Below are 13,684 nucleotides of genomic sequence, written 5' to 3'. Positions count from 1 at the left end.
TCCTGTAATTAAACCCATAAAGCAGAAATAATTCCATTATAGGAATGACACAAACAAACACTCAAAACCTCCCTTAAAAATATAATCGTACTTTGCCCTTCAATAACTTCTTCCATTTAAGGTTCACAGACATGAATATATTCATCCTTACAACACGCTTAGGAGGTGAATAAGTATTACGAACCCAGTATTACTGATTGGGAAACTGAGGCACTACATTTTTAAAGTGCACAAAGAAATGCCTTAATAACAGAGATGGGAGAATTTCAACAGGTTCAGAGCTCTGATTAGGGAATCAACCCAACAACTCTGATGTTTAATCAACAATGATGCACAAATCTTGGGTCTTCATTATAGGGTTAAAAATCTCATGAGAACAGACTTTTTTTGTGAGATTTCCAACACAGACTGTTTCCAGTCTGCTCCGAAGTCTCATGGGAGCAGCTTTTCTCCTGGGACATCCGTGTGCATGCTGCCAATAAGCAGTGGAAATACAGGGAAATGAATAATGGCTGGGGGAACAAACATCAAGGAACGTTCAGCTTGAATTCTGAGTGAAGACTGCAGGGAAGAGATGACTTTGAATTTCTCTGAAGCAGTTCAGCTACCCCTAGAGAGCACACAAGTGCTGTAATCAACACTGATTACACTGCACAGTCCTGGAGCCTTAAAATTCCACCTTCCCTGCCTGTGTTGCTGAGCACAGCCCAGGGATCAGGAGAAAGGAGAGGTGGCTGGTGCCTCTTCTATGCAGGGGCTGGTTCCACCATCAGTGGATGTTGGAGCAGCTTAGAGGCCCACCCTCATTTGTACCCTGGCTGCAAAGACCCTGAGGAACCATTATGATGACAGAGAATAGTCAGGGAAGAGAACTGCCGTGGCTGCACTCTCCCCCAAGCCCCCAACCCCAGCTCACATTGACATGCCCTTGACACATTTCCTGCATTGGAAATTCCTGGGGTGGTGGTGGGATGAAGCTGGCTGTGCCATCTCTGCACCGGCGAGCAAATCCCTCTGAGCTCACCCATATTATGTCAGCATAACAGGGCTGCAGCATAATCATTTGGTCTTGCCTCAGAGCAGAACGCTGGACTAGGTGGCCTCTTGCGATCCCTTCAAGCCCTATGTTCCTATGATTCTAGGAATTCCCTCTGAAGTCCCTTGTTTTCCAGGAACTCACCATTAGTCAAAAGAATTCACCTAGTACGGTAGGAAATCCCCTACAGCACTAGGGGGAGTTTTAAGGCCAGAGGACTCAGTTTCACCAAATACATAGCAAAATTAAGGCATTGATCCTGCACCATTAAAGTCAGTAGGAATTTTGCCATTGTCTTTAATGAGAGCAGGACTGATCTGTGAGTATAATGAGTGAAATATCAGTAAGAAAGACAGCATATTTACAAGGATTGTGCACTTTGCCCTAAGGGTTCTTTTACCTGCATTTGGTCTGGCTGAAAGACTAATCCTCCCTGAAATATACAGACATTCAAACTGATTAGTAAACACAACATAATACCATGTCTATTGATAGCAACTAAGCAAACAGCCCACAATACAGACCTCGGTAGCTGAACTGTCTTCTCAGGTGCTTTACCTTTGCTTGAGTGGTGGATGCTGTGTTCTCCCTGACATTTCTCTTCTAAGGATGTGGTGTTTGAACTGAGTCCTTTGCAGAAAGGACATAAAGCCTGGGATAGAGGACAATTGGGGGAGATCTGATCCCTAGAAATGTTTTGATAACACTAGAAGCTACTGCCCCAGATTTGAACAGCCTAAACTTGGCAGGAAAGGAAGAATCGGTATTTTGGAATCCAGATTGGGATCCAAATGTTGAGCTTCCCCCCTACATCCATAATGGGATGAGCCAAAACTCTGCAACATAATGCTCCCAAACTCTGGGCAGCTTCAAAATATGATTGTGGGGTTGTTTTACTTAAGCCCATTTCTGGACAATGCCTGCCAGGTGATCTTCAGTGGGATTCTGCCTGTTCCTAGAGAAGGGCAACAAAGGTGTGACAAGATTATGACTAGCAACAGATGGCTCAGGCAGTAGTGCTATAAGGAGGGCTTTGGGATGTACGGCCACTGAGAGGCATTCATGGACAGAGGACCGTTCTCTCGGGATGGACTTCATCTGAGTAGGGAAGGAAATAGACTTCTAGAATGGAGGCTGGCACAACTGATTAAGAGAGCTTTAAACTAGGAATCTGGGGGAGATGTTTGGGAGATGTCTAGGTAATCTCCAAGCTGGATTTTAGCATTGAGAGGGAAGAAAACAAAGTAAGAAAAGATACAACCGTGGGTGGGAGAATGGACATAAGGAGGAAGGGCAGTGTGGATACCAGTCTAATAGGTCATACTGGCGGTAGAATGTCCGTGCCTAATTGGGTAAAGAATGTGAGCGAGGCCAAACAGCAAAAATTAAGATGTTTGTACACCAATGCGAGGAGCCTAGGTAACAAAATGGAGGAACTAGAGCTACTGGTGCAGGAAGTGAAACCAGATATTATAGGGATAACAGAAACATGGTGGAATAGTCGTCATGACTGGAGTACAGATATTGAAGGGTAGGTGCTGTTTAGGAAAGACAGAAATAAAGGTAAAGGTGGTGGAGTAGCATTGTCTATCAATGATGAGGTAGACTGTAAAGAAATAAGAAGTGATGGAATGGTTAAGACAGAGTCCGTCTTGGCAAAAATCACATTGGGGAAGAAAACTACGAGAGCCTCCCCTGTGATAGTACTCAGGGTGTGCTATAGACCGCCGGGATCTAATTTCGATATGGATAGAGCCTTCTTTAATGTTTTTAATGAAGTAAATACTAATGGAAATTGCATGATCATGGGAGACTTTAACTTCCCAGATATACACCGGAGGACGAGTGCTAGTAATAATAATAGGGCTCAGATTTTCCTAGATGCGATAGCTGATGGATTCCTTCATCAAGTAGTTGCCGAATTGACTAGAGGGGATGCCATTTTAGATTTGGTTTTGGTGAGTAGTGAGGGCCTCATAGAAGAAATGGTTGTAGGGGACAACCTTGGTTCAAGTGATCATGAGCTAATTCAGTTCAAACTGAACGGAAGGACAAAAAAATAAATCTGTGACTAGGGTTTTTCATTTCAAAAGGGCTGACTTTCAAAAATTAAGGAAATTAGTTAGAGAAGTGGATTGGACTGAAGAACTTGTGGATCTAAAGGCAGAGGAGGCCTGGGATTACTTTAAGTCAAAGCTGCAGAAGCTATCGGAAGCCTGCATCCCAAGAAAGGGGAAAAAATTCATAGGCAGGAGTTGTAGAGCAAGCTGGATGAGCAAGCATCTCAGAGAGGTGATTAAGAAAAAGAAAAAGCATACAGGGAGTGGAAGATGGGAGGGATCAGCAAGGAAAGCTACCTTATTGAGATCAGAACATGTGGAGATAAAGTGAGACAGGCTAAAAGTCAAGTAGAGTTGGACCTTGAAAAGGGAATTCAAACCAATAGTAAAAGGTTCTATAGCTATATAAATAAGAAAGAAAGAAAGAAAGAAAGAAAGAAAGAAAGAAAGAAAGAAAGAAAGAAAGAAAGAAAGAAAGAAAGAAAGAAAGAAAGAAAGAAAGAAGTGGGACCGCTGAACACTGAGGATGGAGTGGAGGTTAAGGATAATTTAGGCATGGCCCAATATCTAAACAAATACTTTGCCTCAGTCTTTAATAAAGCTAATGAGGATCTTAGGGATAATGGTAGCATGACAAATGAGAATGAGGATATGGAGATAGATATTACCATATCTGAGGTAGAAGCAAAACTCGAACAGCTTAATGGGACTAAATCGGGGAGCCCCAGATAATCTTCATCCAAGAATATTAAAGTAATTGGCACATGAAATCGCAAGCCCATTAGTAAGAATTTTTAATGAATCTGTAAACTCAGGGGTTGTACCATCTGACTGGAGAATTGCTAACATAGTTCCTATTTTTAAGAAAGGAAAAAAAAGTGATCCGGGTAACTACAGGCCTGTTAGTTTGACATCTGTAGTATGCAAGGTCTTGGAAAAAATTTTGAAGAAGAAAGTAGTTAAGGACATTGAAGTCAATGGTAAATGGGACAAAATACAACATGGTTTTACAAAAGGTAGATCATGCCAAACCAACCTGATCTCCTTCTTTGAGAAAGGAACAGATTTTTTAGACAAAGGAAATGCAGTGGATCTAATTTACCTAGATTTCGGTAAGGCTTTTGATACGGTGCCACATGGGGAATTATTAGTTAAATTGGAAAAGATGGGGATCAATATGAAAATTGAAAGGTGGATAAGGAATTGGTTAAAAGGGAAACTACAGCAGGTCATACTGAAAGGTGAACTGTCAGACCGGAGGGAGGTTATTAGTGGAGTTCCTCAGGGATCGGTTTTGGGACCAATCTTATTTAATCTTTTTATTACTGACCTCCGCACAAAAAGTGGGAGTGTGCTAATAAAGTTTGCGGATGATACAAAGCTGGGAGGTATTGCCAATTTAGAGAAGAACCGGGATATCATACAGGAGGATCTGGATGACCTTGTAAACTGGAGTAATAGTAATAGGATGAAATTTAATAGTGAGAAACGTAAGGTCATGCATTTAGGGATTAATAACAAGAATTCTAGTTATAAGCTGGGGATGCATCAATTGGAAGTAACGGAGAAGGAGAAGGACCTTGGAGTATTGGTTGACCACAGGATGACTATGAGCCGCCAATGTGATATGGCCATGAAAAAAGCTAATGCGGTCTTGGGATGCATCAGGTGAGTTATTTCCAGTAGAGATAAGGAGGTATTATACAAGGCACTGGTGAGACCTCATGTGGAATAGTGTGTGCAGTTCTGGTCTCCCATGTTTAAGAAGAATGAATTCAAACTTGAATAGGTACAGAGAAGGGCTACTAGGATGATCCGAGGAATGGAAAACCTGTCTTATGAAAGGAGACTCAAGGAGCTTGGCTTGTTTAGCCTAACCAAAAGAAGGTTGAGGGGAGATATGATTGTTCTCTATAAATATATCAGAGGGATAAATACCAGAGAGGGAGAGGAATTATTTAAGCTCAGTACCAATGTGGACACAAGAACAAATGGATATAAACTGGCCATCTAGAAGTTTAGACTTGAAATTAGATGAAGGTTTCTAACCATCAGAGGAGTGAAGTTGTGGAATAGCCTTCCAAGGGAAGCAGTGGGGGCAAAAGACCTATCTGGCTTCAAGATTAAACTTGATAAGTTTATAGAGGAGATGGTATGATGGGATAACATGATTTTGGCAATTAATTGATCTCTAACTATTCATGGTAAATAGACTCAATGGCCTGTGATGAGATGTTAGATGGGGTGGGATCTGAGTTACTACAGAGAATTCTTTCCTGGGTATCTGGCTGGTGAATCTTGCCCACATGCTCAGGGTTTCAGCTGATTGCCATATTTGCGGTCAGGAAGGAATTTTCCTCCAGGGAAGATTGGCAGAGGCCCTGGGGGTTTTTCGCCTTCCTCTGTAGCATGGGGCATGGGTCACTTGCTGGAGGATTCTCTGCACCTTGAAGTCTTTAAACCATGATTTGAGGACTTCAGTAGCTCAGACATAGGTGAGAGGTTTCTTGCAGGAGTGGGTGGGTGAGATTCTGTGGCCTGCATTGTGCAGGAATTCAGACTAGATGATCATACTGGTCCCTTCTGACCTTAATATCTATGAGTCTATGAGAACTCAGCATGGTGCTCTGTCCCCCTCTCCTGGTGGTAGAACCCTAGTTCCAAAAGCATGGGCCTCTAACTCTGTTAGCCGAGGCTGTATCAGGCTCAACCACCTGGCTATGAGGCCAGATTAAGAGACGAAACCCCCCTAGGGAGAACAAAAGTAAAATCTCCATGAAAGAACACAGTGTGCGTTTGTCTCCTCTCTGAGAGTCTGCACTGTGCTGAGTGCAAAATGGCTGCCTGTCTCTGCAGACTGCAGAATCCTGGAGAGTTAAAATTGTAGCGCACCAACAGTTTCAAAGCTAAATATGCCGTGGCAGGGAAATACCCACCTCTCCTCCCATCAGGTTGTGTACTGTGTGCTAATCTGGCATTAGTAAATAAGAGTCTACATATTTCAGCTCACGCAGGAATAGATCTGACTTTCCTTTCTCCTGTTAATGCTCACTCCTTACTGAAGGAGAACGCTTGACTGAGAAAGCAAGGGTGATTTTACAAAGAGAGGTTTCAGAATAACAGCCGTGTTAGTCTCTATTCGCAAAAAGAAAAGGAGGACGTGTGGCACCTTAGAGACTAACCAATTTATTTGAGCATAAGCTTTCGTGAGCTACAGCTCACTTCATCGGATGCTCACGAAAGCTCATGCTCAAATAAATTGGTTAGTCTCTAAGGTGCCACAAGTACTCCTTTTCTTTTTACAAAGAGAAATGCCAGGATGCCTTAAAGAGACAGGTTCCCCTTGATGTGCACAGAGGAAGTGGGACAAGTTGATATATGAGCCAAAAATCCAAAGGAACTGTTGGGACAAAAAGCCCAGAACAGTTTTGTTTTCCGCCAGAGAGTGTTTAGTAAATGAGTTCTGTTGATTCTTAGATGTTTCATTAATGTATCACTAAACACATGCTCCCAGAAACACAGACTACAGTGTTTCTAGCTATCAGTCACAAGGGCTGTGTGAACTTTCATTGACTTTCCTTTCAGGGAGGGAGGTATAAAACACAGAGTTGCAATCTTTTCATTCCTCGCTTGGATTAATTACCCTAACAAGTGACAAATGCCATGGGCTCAATCTTCAAATGTGAGTGATATAACAGGGCTCACACTTTGGAGATTAAATCCGAATTTACACAAAGAAAGTGGCCATTTACATGCCTAAATACTGATCTGAGTGTCCACATTTAAGATCTGGATGGCCCATTAAGACACACATGCAGTGCTTAATTTGTCTCAGGGCTTGCTGGGGTTGAGTCCCGGCACCTCTTGATTTAGCAGTTCATAGCTCCGGCCCATCTGAGATTGCTGCATCAGTTATGAAAGTAAAAAAATTGTTTGAGCTTTGACACCTAATTGCTTGATCCCCGACACCTCTTTCATTACAAATTAAGCACTGCATACACATCTGTAAATGAGGCCTTGTGTGAAAAAATCCTTACCCAGCCAGTTTACACGCATTCATACTTGACTGCATGCTGTTCTATTTGCAGTTTACATCTTCAAAGGATTTTATGGATATTATCTAATTGATTCTCACAACATCCCCATATTTTACACCTGCGGGAGAGAAGTTAAGTGACTTGCTCAAGGTCACAGAAGTAGAACTCAGGTAGTCCTAGCTCACAGGGTTGGGCCTAGTTTCCTAGACCTCACTTCTTTCCATAATGTTTCATGATCATTATGAATTCTGGTATGTACATCTACAACATTTTTTTCTAATCCATAAACTCTTACAAGGTTGTAAAGCAGCAGGTTTAACTATTGTGAACAATTAATTTCAAAAAGCCAGGGTTACTACTAGTTTTATAATCCCTAATAATCTTAAGTACTTACAAAGTCTGCATTCATTCTGCTAGCTTGCAGAGTCCATCTAGATCCCTAAAGACAAAACAGACCATTGTAAATACCCTGGTGTGCTCAGAGGGATGGGAGAATAAGGGAACAGAGGAGAAGTAAGTGCTGGAAGGGCTTTCTTCTCTTCCTCTTCCTTCACTCATTCTCCCAGTATCTCTTCTGCTTGTTTCTCCCACCTCTGCTTCCCTTTTCTCTCAGCCCTCTTTTTCTACTATTTATAGGCATGGCACCTTCTTTTCAACCACCTCTGGCTCCCACCCCATCCTAGAAACCAAGGAGGAGACTGAAGGCCAGATGACCATGAATGGCAGGTGCTGCCTCATCAAGGCAAGCAGATATCTAGTGTTGAGATGAGACCTCTGATGCCCTCAATGCACTGTGATGTCCATGAAGTTACCCCAGATTGACATTGACATAACCAAGATCAGAACCTGGCTCAATAACCATGTCTGTAATTTGTTATACTTTACCTGTTGATCAAAGAGGGCCCAGAACATTGGCAGTGGGATAAACAGGAAGAGAACTCGTGTCACCATTTTAATCTCATTGATCAGTTGCTTCTATTAAGAGAAACAAGCGGAAAGATAAAATGGGGGGTGGAACAGCTAACAACAATTTCAGTCCCCATGTGTGAGGGTCCCTAATTAACTCCAAGGAATGGTGTGTCAAATATTTATCATACTTATACATGCTACTCCCACTATTTGCATTACAGAGAGCCTAGAGACTCCAGTCAGAATCAAAGTCCCATTGTACTTACACAGAGGTAGACATGGTCCAGGTCCTAAGGAGTTTAGAGTTTAGGAAGGCAAGTAATAAAGAGAGGCTGGGGGGAGAGACAATCAAATATATACTGTATTTATATACATAGGCCCTATGAGATACTCATGTACTGGAGATGCTGTGTAGTGCTCAGTGCAGCATGGCTTTTTAGTGTTGCATTTGTTTTACATCTTGAAGTTCACAAATATTAATTAATTTCAGTGTAAGGGGAAATTTCAGTGTTAATTTCAGTGTACGGGGAAATTCATCTGCACTGGTGATTGCTCAAAGGCTCAGACACACAGCTTGACACAAGGTGTCCCTTTAATGTTACCCTATTACAGCCCAAGAACCCAAGGCACCACACAGCCCATGCCAGATCACAGAACCAGACACTCAGTCACTTACATGTAAGTCATCACTTACTGAGTATTTTTCTGATGCCCAATCTAACCAGTGTTCCCTCTTCGGAATCGGTTTGTAGAAATTTTTCAGCCGGTTTCTAATAGCAAACTAGAGGGAAGAACAAATGAATAACAGGGGTAACTTAAGTGTATTTCAACCAGTTAGACCATCTCCCTTATCCCATCTTTCATCCCCCCAATCCACGTAGAATTCCCAGATCAAAACTCCCCTCATCATTCTCAAACCTCCATAGTATGGTCTACGCAGCCACAGAAACGATGCAACCTTGGAGTCCTTGTGGCACCTTAGCGATTAACAAATGTATTTAGGGTGTTGATCACGTAGTTCTGCAGTTTCTTTGAGAGTGTGTGGCACAATCTCTCACCATAGTCTGTGTGGTATGTTGATTGGAATGGATATTTTACCTTCAGTAAAAAACCTTAGTCTCTAAGGTGCCACAAGGACTCCTCGTTGTTTTTGCTTATACAGACTAACACGGCTACCCCTCGGAAACCTATGCAATCTTGTTTTCTTTGTTCTGTGCCTCTATGTCCCTAGGAGTCTTCTGACTGCAGGGGCAGCTGCCTTTTTGCCAGGCAAAGTCAATGCTGCATGTTATACAGGAGACACACACAATGTGCTCTCTCTCCCATGGAGACTTTTCTTGCTTTGCAGTTTTTCTAAATCAAACTGATATGGTTGTCCTTTGCATGTGGAAACATAACACATGAAGTCACTCTATTTTGCTGACCTCAAAATATCTACCTGCATCTTCCTGCACCCCCTCCCCTCAAATGCTCACTCCATCACCAGATCTGCCCTTCCCCTCAGTATTACACATTTGGGTATTATCCCTCTTCATGCCCTGCTCCTATCCATTGGCTCTCCCACCAAACGAACCTCTGAATCCCTTCCTCTTTTTAATTATCCCTGTATTTTTCCCCCTGATCTCTTTACTTTGGGACCAGTACTGGGAGTCTCTGGCATCTCCTGAGGGATGCTCACAACTGAAGTCAGTGGGAATTGAGGGGTTGCAGGATAGGCTCTTTGTGAGTGATTCTCTCAGGGAAGCCTCTTTTGATGCTGCTCTGATTAATTGGGTCAGCTACATTCTATTCTTATCTCTCAAAGGCAAAGGTGACACCAGTCACCAAAAACATTTCCTACTTGTTTTAAAACCAGTCACAGGAAAAACCTTCTTATTTGAAATTCACTAAACATCACTTCATTTAGTTTTCTTTTCTAAAAAGCACAGTTTGAATTGACCATTGGCCGGAAGGATTAAATGCCTCATTATTTACAGCAACTTCACAGCCAGAGGCTATGTCTACACTACAGACCTTAGAGTGGCACAGATGTACCAGTGCAGCTGTGCTGCTGTAAGGTCTCCTGCATAGCCGCTCTGTGTCGATGGGAGAGAGATCTCCTGTCCGAATAACTAAACCACCCCCCAGTGAGCGGCGCAAGAGTGTCTCCCACTGACAGCACTGTCCACACCGGTGCTTCTGTGGGTGTAACTTATGTCAGGCAGGGGTGTGTTTTTTTCACACCCCTGACCAACAAAAGTTTTACCGACAAAAGTGTTAGTGTAGACATAGCCAGAATTTTCATTCCTCTGTTTTTCTGTAGGCTTGTTTGTAGATTAATGCTGTTCCTTTCTCGAGCAGTAGCTGATTTCAGGGCCTTGCAGCTTGGTTTCCCATCGGAGGACAAGTCGGTATTTTCTACGTGTGATTTGTTTATTTACACTGTATACAGCAGTCCTTGACAAACCAATGGCCTGTTCCCAGGAATCAACTCTGGCTCAAGGATTGACTCCAGTTAGAGAGATTAAGGCAGACGGAAAATGCTTGCTGTTTGTAATGTTACGAATTATACCTGATAGGACACGCACACAACTGCTGCGAATTATACCTGATAGGACACGCACACAACTGCTGCGAATTATACCTGATAGGACACACACAAAACTGCTGCGAATTATACCTGATAGGACATGCACAGTTCGAATCTAGGCTGAGGCACATGAACAAAGTCCACAACTGCAGAGTTCCCAAAAAACACTAAGTTTATTACGCTCGAGCGTGGTGCCCCCTGCTAGCCAGGAGGGGACCCCGAATACAAAGGTTTGTAAGATTATACAAAGATTATATACCTCTTAGCAAAGCATGTTGCCCTCGTGCATCGGAAACCTTAGCCAATAAACAAACCCTTTTCTTATCTACCACCTATCCCTGCTTGGTGCATCAGTAACTTTTATTACCAGGATGGGAGGCCTCACATCAAAGGCCAGGAGATAGGGAGTCAGGGACAGACAAAGAACAGATACCGGGAATCAAGGCAGGCTGGAGACAAGGGGGAGGATTTTCACAGGAATGCAGTATCTAAGGAACACTCCTCCTGGTGCATGATGTGCTTGCTTTTAGGCAATGGTGGGCCCCAAACCAAAATGGAGTCACATGTGCTAACTTTTCCTTAACAGTAACAGCTCCCGCAGATAGAAACTATATGGCAAAACTAACAATACGGCATTTCTTCAAAGACTGTACACTGCTTGCATTCCAGGAAAAAGAACTAGTAAAACGGTGTGTTATCGTGCACTGGTGACTGCTACCATAACAAAACCAAGCTGAGCTTGGTGGGGGAGTATGTGTACTACTGCTCTCTGCTGAACTAATCAGCTTTAGAAAAAAGTTACAGAACATCGAAAAGAAAAATGAACCTGTGATTCGACAACTCTGTGACTTTTCAGAGTTTCCTCTCAGAGAGCGTAAGGGTCAGATTCTACCATCCTTACTTTGCAAGTCACCCAACTGACCTCAGGGGAATGTCTTGTCGAGTAAGGCATCATTCAGCATGAGGAAGGGTGTCAAAAATCTATCCCCAAATGAGTTCCCCTTCCTCACATCTCATCACTGGCACCACCGAGAGCAGAACCCAGGAGTTCCTGGCTCCCAGATATCTCCAGATTACATTATTATAGTAAAAAGGTACAACACTTACCCCAATGAAAATGTGCTTTTACAATGCTACAACCTGTGAACTGGGCATAAAAATGATGGGACAGAAACAAGCTCACCTCAATGCACTGGCAAACTTCGAGTAAGACGTTCCCTCGTGGTGGAGTTTTTTTGTACATTCCACTTCCAGAAATAAACACAACTGTAAAACATTAGAATCCAAATCGGGAATTCTTCCCAGTGCCACATGGCTGTGAGCCTCCTCCTGCGCAGAGAACTCCCAGTGACTTCAATGGGAGTTGCACTCACAGCAGGATTGGACCCAGGGTATATATAGCATAAAACAAACACATAAGCATCCATGCACCTCCCCTCACCCAGACTGTGAATATAACGTGTCATTTCGATGTATTCAGTGTCACACACCGTATATAGGGAGATTTTCAAGGGCTCACAGGGCAGTTTGGCACCCAATCCCCCTTGGAGATCAATGGGGCACCAAACTCCTATGAAAAGAACGCCTTTGAAAAGAACCCCCACTTTACATGGTCTGAGGCAAAATTATAAACAGCCATGAACTAGGCAGGCCATTCATCCAGTTTTAAACTGGACAGTCCTCTCTTTGGTTGGTTTGTTGCCCGTCCAGTAAGGAGATAAAACTGGATGCAGTTTTGTCCAGTATCAAATGGGTGGACACCACTGTGAAGAACACACTGCTCCGCGACCACCAGTGTGTGCATGAGAGGTCACACTGTCAGGAGTGGAGAAGCCTGCTCTTCAAAATGGCACCCACATGGTGCATACACAGCCCATGCCACTCCTGGAAGTTCCGGAATGTCTGGTATTCTGGGAATGGAGGAGTGGCCACTCTACCCTAAACCTGGGGGTTGCAATCTGAAATTCGATCCAGATCTAAATATTGCATTTGGCCCTTATCTGCAAAACAGGCTGGGCCAAAAAAAAAAAACACCCCAGTTATGAACACCTAGAACTCTGGCGAGTGGAATCCAGATGTAAAACTGCATCCAAATTTTGCATCTCAAGTCCATTTCTAGCATGATCAGTCAATCCAAGTTGTTTTTTCATCGATTCCAAGGCCGAAAGAGAACACTGTGATCATCTAGTCTTGCCTCCTAGATAACACAGGCCATTGAACATCCCCCAAATAATTCCAAGAGCATATCTTTTCAAAAAAATCCAATCTGGATTTAAAAATTGTCGGTGATGCAGAATCCACCGCAACCTCTGGTAAAATTGTTCAGTGGTGCCCACTGGAGTTCACAGAGATCAGCTATGAGTATGATGGGATGGACAATTTGAAAGACCTTTCCCTGCCAAATCATTCTTCCCAAGCACCAGATATATGCACAGCAGAGCAGGCTTCCTAAAGTGTTTGTCTGAGATGGGGATATTCAGGATGAAGTATCTCAAATACCAAGATTACCTTAATTACATGCATTGGCAAAATGCTGACAATTTTAATGGTGAGCTGGATCTCCCTTTTACAGATGTGTAAAATGAAGCACAGAAATGGCTAAAAGCCTAAAAGACTTGTGCAGAGTCACAGATTCTGAAACGCATGGAGTCTTGATTTCTAATCCCCTGCTCTAGCCACTAAACAACACATGTAATGCAGCTTGTCAGGGGGTTAAGCTAGATGACCCTTGTGGTCCCTTCTCACCCTATGGTTCTATGATTTCCAGCTTTCCCTTGTAAGGAGTGTATATTCAGTGTCCTAACATGTTGCGGCAGGACCCTGGACCCCATTTATTTTGACATTTTGTCAGCATGCTGTGAATGCTGTAGTAGAACCACAGCAGAAAATAGATTTATAGTCAATTCGTGCCATGATACTGTACAATTTTTGCAAGTCAGTTTTCCCCAGGTACTGATACCCTGCTAGAAATACTTGGCATATACTTGTGTAGGAAACATCCAGTACTGTCTTAACCTGATAGGAACAAACCATGTGGGAAAATGGGAGGCTTCTCAGAGTGAGTGACCATGCA

General features: G+C 43.0%; 1 protein-coding gene across 3 annotated transcripts in view; it reads right to left on the bottom strand.

Annotated features, from left to right (window-relative positions):
* Positions 1-13,684, bottom strand: part of SLC15A2 (solute carrier family 15 member 2) — a 69,960-nt gene that overhangs the window by 21,663 nt on the left and 34,613 nt on the right. For all 3 annotated transcript variants that reach the window (XM_084643543.1, XM_084643542.1, XM_084643544.1), the window contains 5 exons: positions 11,795-11,877; positions 8,737-8,823; positions 8,019-8,108; positions 7,528-7,572; positions 1,437-1,469 (listed from right to left, as the gene is read on the bottom strand). In XM_084643543.1, the coding sequence (XP_084499669.1) occupies positions 1,437-1,469; positions 7,528-7,572; positions 8,019-8,108; positions 8,737-8,823; positions 11,795-11,877 (338 nt within the window). The remainder of the gene's footprint in view (positions 1-1,436; positions 1,470-7,527; positions 7,573-8,018; positions 8,109-8,736; positions 8,824-11,794; positions 11,878-13,684) is intronic.

Source organism: Lepidochelys olivacea (genome assembly GCF_965140295.1).
Source record: "Lepidochelys olivacea isolate rLepOli2 genome assembly, chromosome: 11".
NCBI classification, from domain to species: Eukaryota; Metazoa; Chordata; order Testudines; family Cheloniidae; genus Lepidochelys; species Lepidochelys olivacea.
The sequence above is the reverse complement of the archived record's forward strand: the minus strand, read 5'-3'. Positions and strand labels throughout refer to the sequence as shown.